The 14,971-nt window shown below is 40.7% G+C and overlaps 1 protein-coding gene and 1 long non-coding RNA gene across 8 annotated transcripts in view; one reads left to right on the forward strand and one right to left on the reverse strand.

Moving 5' to 3' along the window:
- DEUP1 (deuterosome assembly protein 1) overlaps positions 1 to 9,902 on the forward strand; it is a 204,712-nt gene extending 194,810 nt beyond the window's left edge. For all 7 annotated transcript variants that reach the window (XM_021062630.1, XM_021062631.1, XM_005667227.3 and 4 more), the window contains one exon: positions 8,990 to 9,902. In XM_021062630.1, the coding sequence (XP_020918289.1) occupies positions 8,990 to 9,166 (177 nt within the window). In that variant the 3' untranslated portion in view covers positions 9,167 to 9,902. The remainder of the gene's footprint in view (positions 1 to 8,989) is intronic.
- LOC110255415 lies at positions 1,373 to 8,995 on the reverse strand. Its single transcript, XR_002335573.1, has 2 exons — positions 8,701 to 8,995; positions 1,373 to 2,878 (listed from the first exon to the last, which is right to left on the reverse strand). It is a non-coding gene; the product is annotated as an uncharacterized LOC110255415 (long non-coding RNA).

Below are 14,971 nucleotides of genomic sequence, written 5' to 3' on the forward strand. Positions count from 1 at the left end.
TTCTCCTTTGATCTGTTAATGTGTTTTTCTCTTGATGTTATAGTTTATTAACCCAATTTCAAATTCTTAAATCACAATTGAGTACTGTATTTGGTCTGTTCATATTAGTTTAGAATTTTTGCTTTATGTTCATGAGAGAGATTAGCTTGTAATATTCCTTTGTTGTCCCTGTCAAACCTTGGTATCAGATTATGCTGACCTCATTGAACAGATGGGAAGGGTTTCTTTTTTTTTTTTTTTTTTTCTTTCCTATGGCCACACCCACTGCATATGGAGGTTCCCAGGCTAGGGGTTTAATCAGAGCTGTAGCCACTGGCCTACACCATAGCCACAGCAACAAGGCGGGATCCAAGCTACATCTGCAGCCTACACCACAGCTCACGGCAACGCTGGATCCTTAACCCACTTAGCGAGGCCAAGGACCAAACCTGCAACCTCATGGTTCCTAGTCGGGTTTGTTAACCACTGAGCCACAACGGGAACTCTGGTTTCAAATTTCATTTTCTTCTTTTCTTCATTTTCCTTGACTCTCTGTGTCTTGGTTTCTAAGCAAAAGATGAAACAACTACTTCTCTGAGCCTTGAAGAAGTGACCTTATGTAGGTTAATTTCAGTTTTTATTATTTTTCTGTTCTTGCATTTTTATGTGATTCTTTTTAAGTTTCTAGTTCTCTGCTGAAATTTTGTACCTTGTGATTTAATTTATTGAGCATAATAATCACATGTTTTAAGATATGTAGGTTTTTCATCTCAGAAACTAGTAGTGCTCTTAGCAATTACCTTTGCTTATATTCAGAGTGTATTATGTAATTTTTCAGTGCCCCTCCATGATATACCAATATCGGATATAAATTATAAAAACAAAAAACAAAACCAAGCTATAAAATATTTAAACTGTTTGACCTATCCCATGAGTACTTTACTGATTTTCTAGAACCTATTATCTACTTTTGGTAGAGGCTGGTAACAAGACGCTACTGTGGAAGAAGTTGCGAAATGATTAACTTCTGGAGTTTTAGAAATTGCTAAACCCTGAAATGCTCTTTTGTTTCATCTCAACATAAAATACAAGAATTATTTAAACAGAATAAAATTCTGTAACAATAAATAAACTTCCTCATTTATGCTAAGGGAACCTCTCAGGGGACTTTGCAAATTCTGCATCAACAAAACCTTGATCTTTAAGGACTCCAGAGTAAGCACATACTCCAGTCCAGCAAGAGGGAAAAAAAATGATAATTTGCTAAATGCTTCATTGTCATAATATCAGATGATTTTAAAATGCTTAGTCTCTGCTATCATCTTATCAGAAACACCTGGGCAACCACCCGGGCAACCACCCTAGAGTGGCACCTCCCTCATTGCTCCCTGTCCCCTCATCCTAGTTTTTGGTTTGTTGTTGTTGGTTTTTTTTTTTTTTTTTTCATAGCACTTTACCATAAAACATTTTATTCACTTGTTTGTTTGTCTCCCTCCTATAGAACTTTAGAAGCTCCACTAAAGTAGAATATTATTCTCTTTTTTGTTTACTGTTTTAACCCCAACACCTAAAATAGTACCTGGCACTAGCAGGCGCTTTATAAAAAGCAGGCAAGACTATCTGTTCTATAACTTAATGAACACTGGGTTACTTTCCACCTCTAAAATTATACATTATTCCTTTGAGGAGTTTGTAACTATAGAGTCAACCAGGAGAGAAAATCTCTACTGTTGTAGGTCTGGGCACAGGGAAGTTAAGCCATGATGGAGGCCCTAGAGTTCCCTGAAAGACAGCCCAGACCACCATTCTGGGTCCAGTGGTTTCCATGCATTGCTGAATTCTGACTTCTGCACCAATAGCGTTCCGACTCAGACCACAAGTGACCTCCTGGTTGTTAATTAAGTACAGTTTAAAGAACTCATCTTCCTTAATTAAGTACAGTTTAAAGAACTCATCTTCCTTAATCCCTTTCTCTTGATACTCTCATGTTCTCTGATGTCTAAGACACCGTTCTCCACTGATTCTCCTGCTGCCTTCCTGGCTTCCCAGTCTTTCCTAGTCTGCTTCCAAGCTTCTCCCTCTTATACCTGCCCCTTAAATATTAGTATTCATCATTCATTCATTCATTGATAAAATAAGCATGTACTAATCACTCACTATATGGAAGGTTCTCCTCTAGACACATCTTTGATGAGACAGACAAGTCTACAGTCTGGTGAAAAAAAAAGAGGGGGACTCCATCAATGGGTGAATGAACAAACAATTAGTTGTATGTATGCATGTGGAATAGTATTCAGTCATAAAAAGGAGTGAAGTACTTATACATGCTATAATGTGGATGAACCCAGAAAACATTATGCTATGTGAAAGAAGCCAGACACAAAAGATTGTAAATTGTATGATTCCATTTATATGAGATGTCCAGAATAGGTAAATCCATAGAAACAAATGAGGATTAGTGGTTACCAGGGGCAAAATGGGGGCAGAAGATAGAGATCGATGGCTTAATGGGTACAGAGTTTCCTTTTAGGATGATGAAAACATTTTGGAACTAGGTATGGTTTTAGTACATTGTGATGTGCTAACTCCACTGAATTGCTCATTTTAAAATGATTAATCTTATTTTATACACATTTTACCTCAAAAAAAAAAGGGAACAGTTAATAACAAAACAAATGAATAAATAAGAAAATGTCAAATGGTGATAAATGCTGTAATGAAAAGCACATGATGTGATAGGAAGTGATGCAAGTATGGGGGATGACTTTAGGTTGAGTGGCCAGGAGAATGATTGCCGAGGAGGGGACATTTAGCTTGAACCAAAATAACCAAAAAAAGATTGGGTCTTGCAAAGATCTGGGGTAGAGAGCTTCAGGCGGAGGGAACCACTGGTGCAAATCTGTAAGGAAGGAATAAGTTTGGTTAAGTTTGAGAACCAGAAAAAGGGAAGGGAGTGGTCTAGACCTTGGAAGCAGAGAGAGAGAAAACAGAATGAAATGAGGACAGAGAAGTAGGCAGGGGAGGTCCAGGTATGTAGAGACTATAGCCATGGGAAGGAATGTGGACTTTATTTTAAAGCAATGGGAAGCCATGGGAAAGCTGCAGTTGGGGAGTATATGATCTGTTTGAAACTTTTTAAAAGATCCATTTGACTGCCAAATAAAGAATAAAATTATAGATGGGCAAAGGTAGAAGTGGAGAGAATCAACTGTCAGGATATTTTAGTAGTCTAGGCGAGATGATGATACTTGCTTGGGAACAGTGAAGGTAGAGCCATATGTTAGATCCAGGAAATGTTTTGAAGAACAGACCAGACTTGACAGTGGATTGGCTGTGGGAAGCATGGGAAAGAAAAACTCAAAGATGGACACCTAGGGTCTCAGCCTGAGCTTTGGGGTAGATGCTAGTAGCACTCTCTGACATGGAAGATTAGGAAAGAACAGGGTAAGAGGAGAAAACCCTTGATTTCTAAGTTGGATACTTAAATGTAAAGTTTTTATTTGACATGCAAATGGAGATATTAGATAGGAAATGGGATATGTAAATCTGGTATTCAAGGAAGAGATCAGAGCTGGAAATAAAATATTAGAGTAATCAGCATAAGGCTTATATTGAAATCTATCAGGATGGATAATACATAAGAGTATTATATATATTTATAATGTTTAGGTGTATAGAAAATTGATTCATATATATATCCTAACCCTATTTTATACACACACACACACACACAAATAGACTATCTTTTCTCCACTGTATATTCTTGCTTCCTTTGTCATAGATTAGTTGACCATAAGTACATGGGTTTATAATCCTTTGTATTTCTGTGGTGTTGGTTGTAACTTCTCCTTTTTCGTGTCTGAGTTTATTGATTTGAACCCTCTCCCTTTTTTTCTTGGTAAGTCTAGCTAAAAGATTATCAATTTTGTTTCTTTTCAAAGAAGCAGCTTTGAGTTTCATTGATCTTTTATATTTCTTTTCTAGTCTCTAATTTATGTATTTCTGCTTCGATCTTTATAATTCATTCTACTAACTTTGGGTTCTGTTCTTTCTCTAGTTGCTTTAAGCATAAATTTAGGTTGTTTATTGAGATTTTTCTTATTTTCCAAGGTAAGCTTGTATCACTATAAACTTCCCTCATAGGACTGCTTTTGCTGCATCCCATAGATTTGGGATCATCATTTTCACTTTTCTATCGGTATTTTTTGATTTCCTCCAGTGACCCATTGGTTGTTTAGTAGCATATTGTTTAGCCTCCATGTGTTTGTGTTTTTTGCAGTTTTTTCCTTGTAGTTGATTTCTAGCCTCATAGCATGTGGTTGGAAAACATGCTTGATATTATTTCAGTTTTCTTAAATTTACCAAGGCTTGCTTTGTGGCTCATCATGTGATCTATCCTGGAGAGTCTTCCATGTGCTCTTGAAAAGAATGTATATTCTGCTGCTTTTAGATGGAATACTCTATAAATATCAGTAGAATCCATCTAGTCTAGTGTGCCATTTAAGGCCTATATTTCCTTTCAGTTTTCTTTCTGCATGATCTGTCCATTGCTGTAAGTGAAGTTTTAAAGTCCCCCAATATTATTGTGTTATTGTCAATTCTCATTTTATATCTGTTAATATTTACCTTATATATTGAGGTGGTCCTGAGTTGGGTGCATATATATTTACAATTGTTATATCTTCTTGAATCAATTCTCATTATGTAGTGTGCTTCTTTGTCTCTTGTAAGAGTCTTTATTTTTTCTGATATAAGTATTGCATCTCTGGCCTTCTTTTGATTTCCATTGGTGTGGAATATTTTTTCTCATCCCATCACTTTCAGTCTGTATGTGTCTCTAGATCTGAAGTGAGTCTCTTGTATGTAGCAAATATTTAAGTCTTGTTTTTGTATCCGTACAGCTAATCTGTGTCTTTTGGTTGGAGCATTTAGTCTGTTTACAGTTAAGGTAATTATCCATGTATATTCCTCTTGCTATTTTGTTAATTGTTTGGATTTGTCTTGTAGGTCTTTTTCCTTAATTTTTGTTCTCTTGTGATTTGATGACTATCTTTAGTGTCAGGTTTTGATTTCTTTTTCTTTCTTGTGTATATATTATAGATCTTTGTTTTGCAGTTACCCTGAAGTTTTTGTATAGGTGTCTGTATTTATAGGTGTTTGTTGTAAGTTGCTGATTTCTTAATTTCAAACACATTTTAGATACCCTGCATTTGTATACTCTTCCCTTCATGATTACTGTTTTTGATTTTAAATCTAATTGTTTTGTGCATTCTTTACGTGCTTATTGTGGATATAAATTATTTTACTACTTTTTATCTTTTAACCTATTAGCTTTGTGTGTGATGATTTCCTAAATTTACTGTATGTTTGCCTTTACCAGTGAGCTTTTCCATCTTGTAATTTTCTTATTTCTAGTTGTAGCCTTTTCTTTCCAGCCTAGAGAAGTTCCTTTAGCATTTGTTGTAAAGCTGGTTTGGTGGTGCTGAATTCTTTTATCTTTTTCTCGTACATAAAGCTTTGGTTACTCCATCAAAACTAAATGAGAGCCTTGCTGCATAGACTATTCTTGGTTGTAGATTTTTTTTCTCTTTCATTATTCTAATTATATCATGCCACTTCCTTCTGGCCTGCAGAGTTTCTGCTAAAAATCAGCTGATAGTCTTTTGAGAATTACCTCATATGTTATTTGTTGCTTTTCCTTTATTGCTTTTAGTCTTCTCTCTCTTTAATTTTTGTCATTTTGGGAGTTCCCATTGTGGCTCAGCAGAAATGAATCTGACTAACATCCATGAGGACGCAGATTTGATCCCTTGCCTCACTCAGTGGGTTAAGGATCCAGCATTGCCATGAGCTGTGGTGTAAGTTGCAGGCACGGCTCGGATCTCACATTGCTGTGACTGTGGCATAGGCTGGCGGCTACAGCTCTGATTCAACCCCTAGCCTGGGAACTTCCATATGCTGTTGGTGTAGCCCTAAAAAGCACACACAAAAAAGTGTCATTTTGATGACAGTGCATTTCAATGTGTTTCTCTGTGGTTTCATCCTGTATGGGACTTGGGTGAGTGTTTCCTTTCCCAGGTTAGGGTGGTTTTCAGATATTATCTCTTCAGATATTTTCTCAGGCCCTTTCTCTCTCTTCTCCTTCTGGGACCTCTGTAATGCAAATATTATTGCACTTGATGCTGTCCCAGAGATCTCTTAAACTGTCCTCATTTCTTTTTCTTTTTTCAGTTCAGTGGTAGTGCTTTCCCCTACTGTTTTCCAGCTCACTGATCCATTCCTCTGAATCATTTAGTCTGCTATTGATTCCTTTGAGCATATTTTTCATTTCAGTTATTGTATTCTTCATCTCTGTTTGGTTGTTCTTTATACTTTCTAATTCTAAAAACTTTTAACTTTTTGCTCTGTGCATCTGTTCTCCTCCCAAGATCATTACATTGAACTCTCTTGGGTAGACTGCCTGTCTCCTTCACTTAGTTTCTGTTCTGTGGTTTTATCTTGTTCTTTCATCTGCAACATATTCTTCTGCCAGTTCATTTTGTCTAAGTTGCTATTTGTATTTTTATGTATGTGGTAGGTTAGTTACATTTCTTGACCTTGGAGACGTGGCTTTCTGTAGGAGGCACACTATGTGTCCCAGCAGTGCACTCACCTCTGGCCACCAACCTAGGTGCTCCAAGGTTTCCCCTAAGAGGGCTGCATGAGTCCTTCTGTTGTGGCAGGCTGACATTGGCTCTGGTAGGCTTGCTTGGCCCCTAGTCTGGCTGGTTGCCTGGTCCTGCCTTGTGCAGATACTGCTGGCTGGGATTTAGTGGGGCCTGAAGAGCTGGTTGTGGAATCATTGGGGACCCCAGGGATAGTGCTGGCTTGCCAGTGGGCAGAGTCAGGGACCACCCAGTGACAGGTAAAGCCAGATCCTACAGTTAGTGCCAGAAGAGCTGGTTCCTGGAGTCTGGGTGCAGGGTCCAGGGATCCCAGATCTCATTTCATTGGTGGCAGGGTGATGGCAGTAGAGCAATTCCTGATACAATTGAGTAAGGGGACCAGGGTGTCTGGAAGATAGCATTTGCCTACTAGTGGGCAGGGCTACGGCTTTCCCCAGGGTAGGGTCTGGCCTGCATAGCAGGATTGTAGTTTTCTTAATTCTGGTGTCTGCTCCCTGGTGGGTAAGGCTGGTCTAGAGGCATGTTCAGGCTTCCTGGTGACAGAGGCTAGTGCCTGTCCAGTGGTGGGTGGGCCTGGGTCTTGGCCCTCTGGTGAGCTGAGCCCTATATGTCCAGGTGGCTATGGATTCTTTCTTTCTACAGAGATTCTTCTAGTGTGGGATCTGCTGAGTCTTTTGGCCCAAGTAGTGGGACTCTTTGTCTCACATTCCCAACTTACTGCACAGCTCTTCCTTGCACTGGGCCCTGCTCAAAACCAAACAGAAAATAGCCTTCTGTGTCATGCAATAAATAAGATTATTCCTCCTGAGAATGGAATATGCTTCCTCTAACACCTGAAGAGACCTGCCAAGCTTTGTGTTTCTCTCCTAGTGATATGAAATGCAAGCTACATTAATTTGTCCTTAAAAGGAGATGTCCTGACATGCTGATACCATAAAGTGTCAGGCCCTGAATTGCTTACGGAGTTTATCTTTCACTCTCTGGAGTATCTATGTCTTTCCAAGCCTTCAACATGCTTACCACTTCTTGCTTATCAGGTTGTAGCATGATGTGCGTGTTAATATATAATGTCCTATAGACTGTAGTCTTGGACTGTCCAGATGGCCAGGCTCCTTCAGAATGTATTGTGACATTAACATATACTGTTGTGGTGAGAATGTGGATGTGTACTATCCCATGTGAATGCAAACTGCTTCTGATCTTCTTCCTTACTGAGTATTAAAAAGAATGCATTTGCCAGATCAGAGGCAGTGTACCACGAACCCAGGACTGTGAGATTCTGCTTTAGGTAGAGTATCTGGCGTAGCAGCTACAGATAAGCTCTGCTTGGATAAGTATTCCGCTGTCCCCTGCCATGATCCATACCCTTTTGGCAGAGGCCAGACTAGTGAACTAGATCCCCCTATAACAGACTTCACCTGCATGCAGATCAGTGACTCTTCATATGCTTTATAAAATCCCATTCTTCCAATAAAACAAAAGTTAAAGGAGAGGGCCACAGAACTAAAAATTAAAGTACAGGAGTTCCCGTCATGGCGCAGTGGTTAACAAATCCGACTAGGAACCATGAGGTTGTGGGTTCGATCCCTGGCCTTGCTCAGTGGGTTGACGATCCAGCATTGCCGTGAGCTGTGGTGTGGGTCGCAGATGCGGCTTGGATCCTGCATTGCTGTGGCTCTGGCGTAGGCCTGTGGCTATAGCTCTGATTGGACCCCTAGCCTGGGAACCTCCATAAGCCACAGGAGCAGCCCTAGAAAAAGGCAAAAAGACAAATAAATAAAAATTAAAGTACAAATTTGTTTTGAATGAAGCACTGTAAAGTCACCTATTACTGCCCTTTATTCCTCGGCCACACATTGTGTGTGTGTGTGTGTGTGTAAATAAGCACCAAACAGGTCATGGTTAGCTGAGCACTTCCACACCACCATACAGGGTGGAACTGGGCACTCGTCACTGATGTGGTCTCAGCTGTCACTGGACAAACAAGATACACCCCAGCGTCATGCGCCCCCAGCCCCCCACCCCCGTGATGCATCATGCTTTTAGCGCTCCTCACCTGGCTAACTCCGTGCAGCAGTGAGCCTCCTTTTAAAGCCAATGCTTATTTTTTTTCCTCTATAAGCTTTCTTTGCCAAACTCTACAAGAGTCTTGATGTTTTCATTCCTTGAGGATTTCATGAGCAGCAACCACATCACACTGGTAGAGAGAATTCAGCTTAAGATAAGAGTATTTCAGTAAGAGTTGCACTGTTTGATAGTTGTCAAGGATGAGGCATACCCAGAAATACGAAGATTTTAAAAGGCTTTGTGTTCCTCATCTAACTTTTCTTTCTTCCTTTCTTTAGTCTCCCCCAGATATATCCTTTCCAGCTTCTTTGGCTGCCCAGCATTTCCTTCTGGAGGAGGAGAAGCGAGCAAAAGAACTTGAAAAACTTCTAAATACACACATTGATGAGCTGCAAAGACATACAGAATTTACTCTTAATAAATACACCAAGCTAAAACAAAATAGACACATATGAGCTTTTAAACTTTATTTGCTTCCCCCATCCCAAGAGAAAAAAGCTCTGGCAGAATATTTGCAAAGTTGATTAATGAAACTGAGAAATTTTGTTCTGTTTTCTTGAGTAAATCATTTCTGTAAGGCAGCTAGAAAATAGTATTTTTTTCGATAAAACTGTTTGTATTCCTGTATTAACATAATGAATTGCTCAGCTACAGAGTTACTATAAAATAAACATGACTACTCCAAAAGAGATTTTTTTTTTCCTCCAGTCTTAAGGAATAGTTTGGAATTAAATATGCATTTTTCCCACTTGAATCACGTATGCTGAAACCCATTTCCTCTGTAACAACACATGATGAGGGAAAGGGACATGCTATATTCTAAATGTAAATTGATCAAGGGCAGCTCCTTTGTACTAGGTTTGAAAACTCAATGTTTTCCATTTAAAAAAAATCCTCAAGTATTTTAATCTTGTAAACATCCTAAAATTTCTTTTAGAAAAAAAGAGCTTACTGTTTCTGCATTCATCTTTGTAACGTTTCTCTATCCTAACACAACAGATGTGGAATCTGCCGTTTCCACACTTAAAACATGTGCCAAAGATTATTGCTTTCCGGTTAGTACTAATTACTTCATGGACACAGGATAAAGAAACATATAAAGCACTGTCACTGTTGTTACCCTCTCCTTTGTAATACCTCTATTTTAAACACAATAAAGGAATGAGAAAGTCTATGGACTTGAAACATAAATGCCGAGTCTGTATGGAATGGTAAAAGCACGGTAGTGAAGAATAAAACCCAAGTTACAAACATGCAAGCACGATAATCCACTTTTCTGTCTTTAAAAATGATATTTATAAAGATTACCAAACATCTCTACGTCATTACTTCAGGTAAGTCCTGCAGCTTTTTTTTTTTTTTTTTTTTTTTTTTTGTCTTTTTTTTTGTTGTTGTTGTTGTTGCTATTTCTTGGGCCTCTCCCGCGGCATATGGAGGTTCCCAGGCTAGGGGTTGAATCGGAGCTGTAGCCACCGGCCTACGCCAGAGCCACAGCAACGCGGGATCCGAGCCGCGTCTGCAACCTACACCACAGCTCACGGCAACGCCGGATCGTTAACCCACTGAGCAAGGGCAGGGACCGAACCCGCAACCTCATGGTTCCTAGTCGGATTCGTTAACCACTGCGCCACGACGGGAACTCCCCTGCAGCTTTTATAGTTTCCTTCTTCTCTTTGAAGAAACTCTACCTGGAAGGAGATGTCAGCGTGACTCTAGACAAGCATCGCTGCCAAGAGAAAAGGCAGCCTCGTTCACGTCAGGTGATACCACCATGCGGATTTGTAGAGCTCTTGGCATTTGCAAAAAGCCTTCACAGAGCATTATTCATTTCAGCCCAGAACAAGCCCGTGAAGTCAGCAAGGCCTGTATCTTTGTTCCTAAGAATCCAGCTGTTAAGAACTTACTCGAATCGTGATGAGCAAGAGAGTCAGAAATACCTGGCTTCTGACTCCCTGCTCCGGTGCTTACCACTTGCCAGCATCGCCTCTTCTTGTGAGCCACGCTGTATGCACTGAAGCCACGCTTCGTGACAAAACATCAGACGGGACAAAGCCTGTAGTTTATCCAAAGAAGCCCGACATGAGGAAAATCATCATACTTTCCGATTATTTAGTAATTTCAAGCCTGAACACAAAATATTTTTCAGTGTTATCTTTAGAAAATGGGAGGGAAAAGTCTGTTTAGGAAAAGGGCATTCCATAAACAAATTCTAAAACCGTCATTGATGCAAATGCAAACAGTGCAAAAATGTAAACGGACGTATCTTTCTAGTCCTGCAACACTGAATGCGGCTTCGTTCTCTTCAGGGTTAAGACGTGATTGAAAATTGCACGCTGGAACAAACATCTAGGCCGTGATGATCTTAGTACCGAGCAGAGTCAAGAGCATGAACTTGGCACATGTCCAGGACTAACCGTGCATTTTCCCCTTGGGGTTATGATGGCAAGTCCACAAGCAGCCTTCTTTTAAATCACTAGGTCAGCATTCCTCTTAATACCAGCTTTCTTAAAACAGCGGTTTTCACCAGTTCTGCTTCAGAACACGATTCAACATTCAAAGGGAATCGTATGCTGAAGCCCAACATACATATACAGTCCAGATGAAGAGCAAGCAGCTCAGATTGAACATTGAAAGGGGTGAGGCCTCCCCACATCCTCCCCACTCCCCTCCCGCCTCCAGACCCAGGCAGTCCTCGTGGGAGGGAGGGAGGAGGCAGATTCGCTTTGTTATTACCTCAACACAGGATACGTCTCCCTGTAGAAACCATGTCATGGAGAGTGGCTATAACCTCCTTCTTACTACAAAAGGCAGGTCAGGGGTTCAGTAGAAACGATTCTGACTAGCATCCAGGAGGATGCAGGTTCGATTCCTGGCCTTGATCCCATGTTGCCGTTGAGCTATGATGTGGGTTGCAGATGCAGCTTAGATCCTGAGTGACGGGGACTGTGGCGTAGGCTGGCAGCTACAGCTCCAAATCGACCCCTAGCCTGGGAATCTCCACATGCCACAAGTTTGGCCCTAAAATGACAAAAGACAAAAATGATCGAGCTAAAACAGGACAGAAGGGGCAGAAGGAGGGATGGCCCAGGAGAAAGGTCAGTTGGGCCATCAGACATGGGGAGTCAACTCGAAGAAGAGGGACTTGAGTTAACGTTCGCCTTGTAATGGCCTAAATAGATACTTTTCCTTCTTAATTATCCAGGAGCAAAGTGGTTTGGGAATCGAGCAAATTTGAAGGTGAGAGGGCTGCTGGAAAAATCACAGATAACCCCCAAATTTCAGCTAAAAGTAATAGACAACTCTGGATTATGGGTCAACAGCGCCGCTCTGGCTGAGCAGAGCGTGGCCTCTCCCAGGACCATGAGCCCAAGGTAGTGCCCACCCCACCCTGGCCTCCAGGAGAGCAATCAGCCTTGGCTGCCAGTACCCTGAGGCCTGCCCTGGCGGTGGGCTTGTCTGGGTCCTTGCTAAGTGCCGCCCATGGAAAGCCTGACCCAAGTGATCCGTAACCATCATTTTATCGGTGCTGTGGGGTTATCCCCTCCCCATCCTGTTATCTCAGTTAATGTAAATTTCCTCTTTATATCTGCGCACGCAGTCTCTCCAGATGGCCTGAAAGCTGCTAGGAAGGAGAAGACTTTTAGGCTTCATTGTCTCCTGTGGGCCTGGTCATGGAAGGTATCTGATAAGTAGTGATTAATGGGTGGATTGAATCCAGATATGGAGAATGCCTTTAGCAAAGGCAAAAAGTAGAAGACGTTTGAGGCAGTTTAGGTACAAGATAAACTATTAATCACATCAAATTGTCAGCTACAAAAAAGTGCCCAGAACTGCAAATTTGTCTGCTGGTGGATGGAGATTTTCACTCCTACTTGACCTCATGGAGGACCATCTGAGCATCTACACCCTCCTTTTATATGCATTAACTACTAATAGGAATCAAATGTAAAACAGCAGCCACGGTGCTCCAAAGTCACAGCAAATGAAACCATGGAGTCCCAGGACTTGAGCAATGCAGTGGAAGTGGGAGAAGGATTTGGGCCCCAGGACATAAGCCCAACTAGCCACCGAAACTCCATCATACCCTTCCAACCTCGTAGCCTAGAGCGTCAGCAGGAGCTAAACCCTAAGGGATAGAATATTCCAAACTGATGAAAGGAGCTCTCCTTCTGCAGTGAGGATGCACTGCGGCCCAAGGATGATAATGAAAGGACCTCAGCTACAAGTCCCACCTGAGGGAAAAGCCTGGAGAAAAGTCTTCATGACTGCCAGGGACTCCCAAGGCAGGTGTGAGGAAGAGATTTGCACAAGTCACAGAAGCCAGTGCAAATCTCTGGGCAGTGTTCAGAAATGACCTGTCACACATGACCTTCCTCCAGTATGGGTCAAGAGGGGTCATAGTAGCTCATGCAGCTCAATACCAAAAAAACAACCCAGTCAAAAAATTGACAGAAGACCTAAACAGACATTTTTCCAAAGACACACATACGGAGGGCCAATAGGCATGTGAAGAGATGCTCAGCATCACTAATTATTAAGAGAAATGCAAATCAAAACTACAATGAGGTATCATACCCATCAGAATGGCCATCATCAAAAAGTCTGCAAGTAATAAGTGCTAGAGAGGGGTGAAGAAAAACCAAACCCTCCTACACTGTTGGTGGGAATGTAAACTGATGTAGCTACTGTGGAGAACAGTATGGAGGGTCCTTAAAAAACTAAAAACAGGGCATATATCCAGACAAAAGTTTCCTGAAAAAAGACACATGCACCTGCATGTTCATTGCAGCACTATTCACAATGACATGGAAACAACCCAAATGTCCATTGGCAGATGATTGGATTAGGAAGATGTGGTATATATATACACAATGGAATACTACCCAGCCATAAAAAAGAATGATATAATGCCATTTGCAGCAACATGGATGGAACTAGAGACTCTCATACTGAGTGAAAAAAGTCAGAAAGACAAATACCATATGATATCACTTATAACTGGAATCTAATATACAGAACAAATGAACATCTCCACAGAAAAGAAAATCATGGACTTGGAGAATAGACTTGTGGCTGCCAAGGGGGAAGGGGAGGGAGTGGGAGGGACCAGGAGTGTGGGGTTATCAGATGCAAACTATTGCTCTTTTAATGGATTTACAGTGAGACCCTGCTGTGTAGCATTGAGAACTATGTCTAGATACTTATATCACAACAGAACAAAGGGAGGAAAAAAATGTATACATGTAAGTGTAACTTGGTCCCCATGCTATATAGTGGAAAACAAACAACAAACAAACAAACAAAAAAAACCCACCCTAAAAACAGAATGGCCGTATGAGCCTACAATCCCACTCCTGAGTATATATCCAGAAAAATACATAATTCAAAAAGATTCATATACCCTAATATTCACTGCAGCACTATTTACAATAGCCAAGACATGGAAGCAACCTAAGTGTCCATCAGCAGATGAATGGATAAAGATGTGGTATCATAAACAATGGAATATTACAACCATAAAAAAAAATGAAATGCCATTTGCAGCAACATGGATAGACCTAGAGATTATCATACTAAATGAAGTAAGTCAAAGATAAATATCATGTGATAATCACTAATAAATGGAGTCTAAAAAAGATACAAATGAACTTATTTACAAAGCAGAAATAGACTCACAGAAAACAAACAGGGTTACCAAAGGGAAAGGGGGAGGGATAAATTAGGAATTTGAAACTTGCAGATACACACTACTATATATAAAACAGATAACAAGGACCTACTATATGGCACAGGGAATTATATTCAATATCTTATAAAAATCTATTACGGAAAAGAATCAAAAAATACATGTGAAACTGAATCACTTTGCTATATACACATGACACACAACATTGTAAATCTATACTCCAAAAAAAAATTTGACACCTCAAGAAAAAAAAGGGTTCTCTTGTAACCAGGAGAATCATGAGTCCGAGTCAGGTAGTTACTGTTATGGGGACCAACAATCTCATCCCATAGCAGAACTCCCAATTAATCTAGAAAGAACAGCAAGTCCTTAAAAAGCCAAGGCTTCCGCAGGACCAAGCAGAACAGAGAACATGCTCAGAGCCACCTAGCCAGCCCCATGGCCAGACTAGGAATTCCTAGGCCTTAAAGATTCCTGACATATTAGGACAGGTTAGATCTGTTGGAGGCAAGGCCTTCTGCACACCTTGACCCCATACCCTTAACGAAGCTTCCATTCCCTTATCTGTAAACAG

This window comes from Sus scrofa, chromosome 9 (assembly GCF_000003025.6).
Source record: "Sus scrofa isolate TJ Tabasco breed Duroc chromosome 9, Sscrofa11.1, whole genome shotgun sequence".
NCBI lineage: Eukaryota > Metazoa > Chordata > Mammalia > Artiodactyla > Suidae > Sus > Sus scrofa.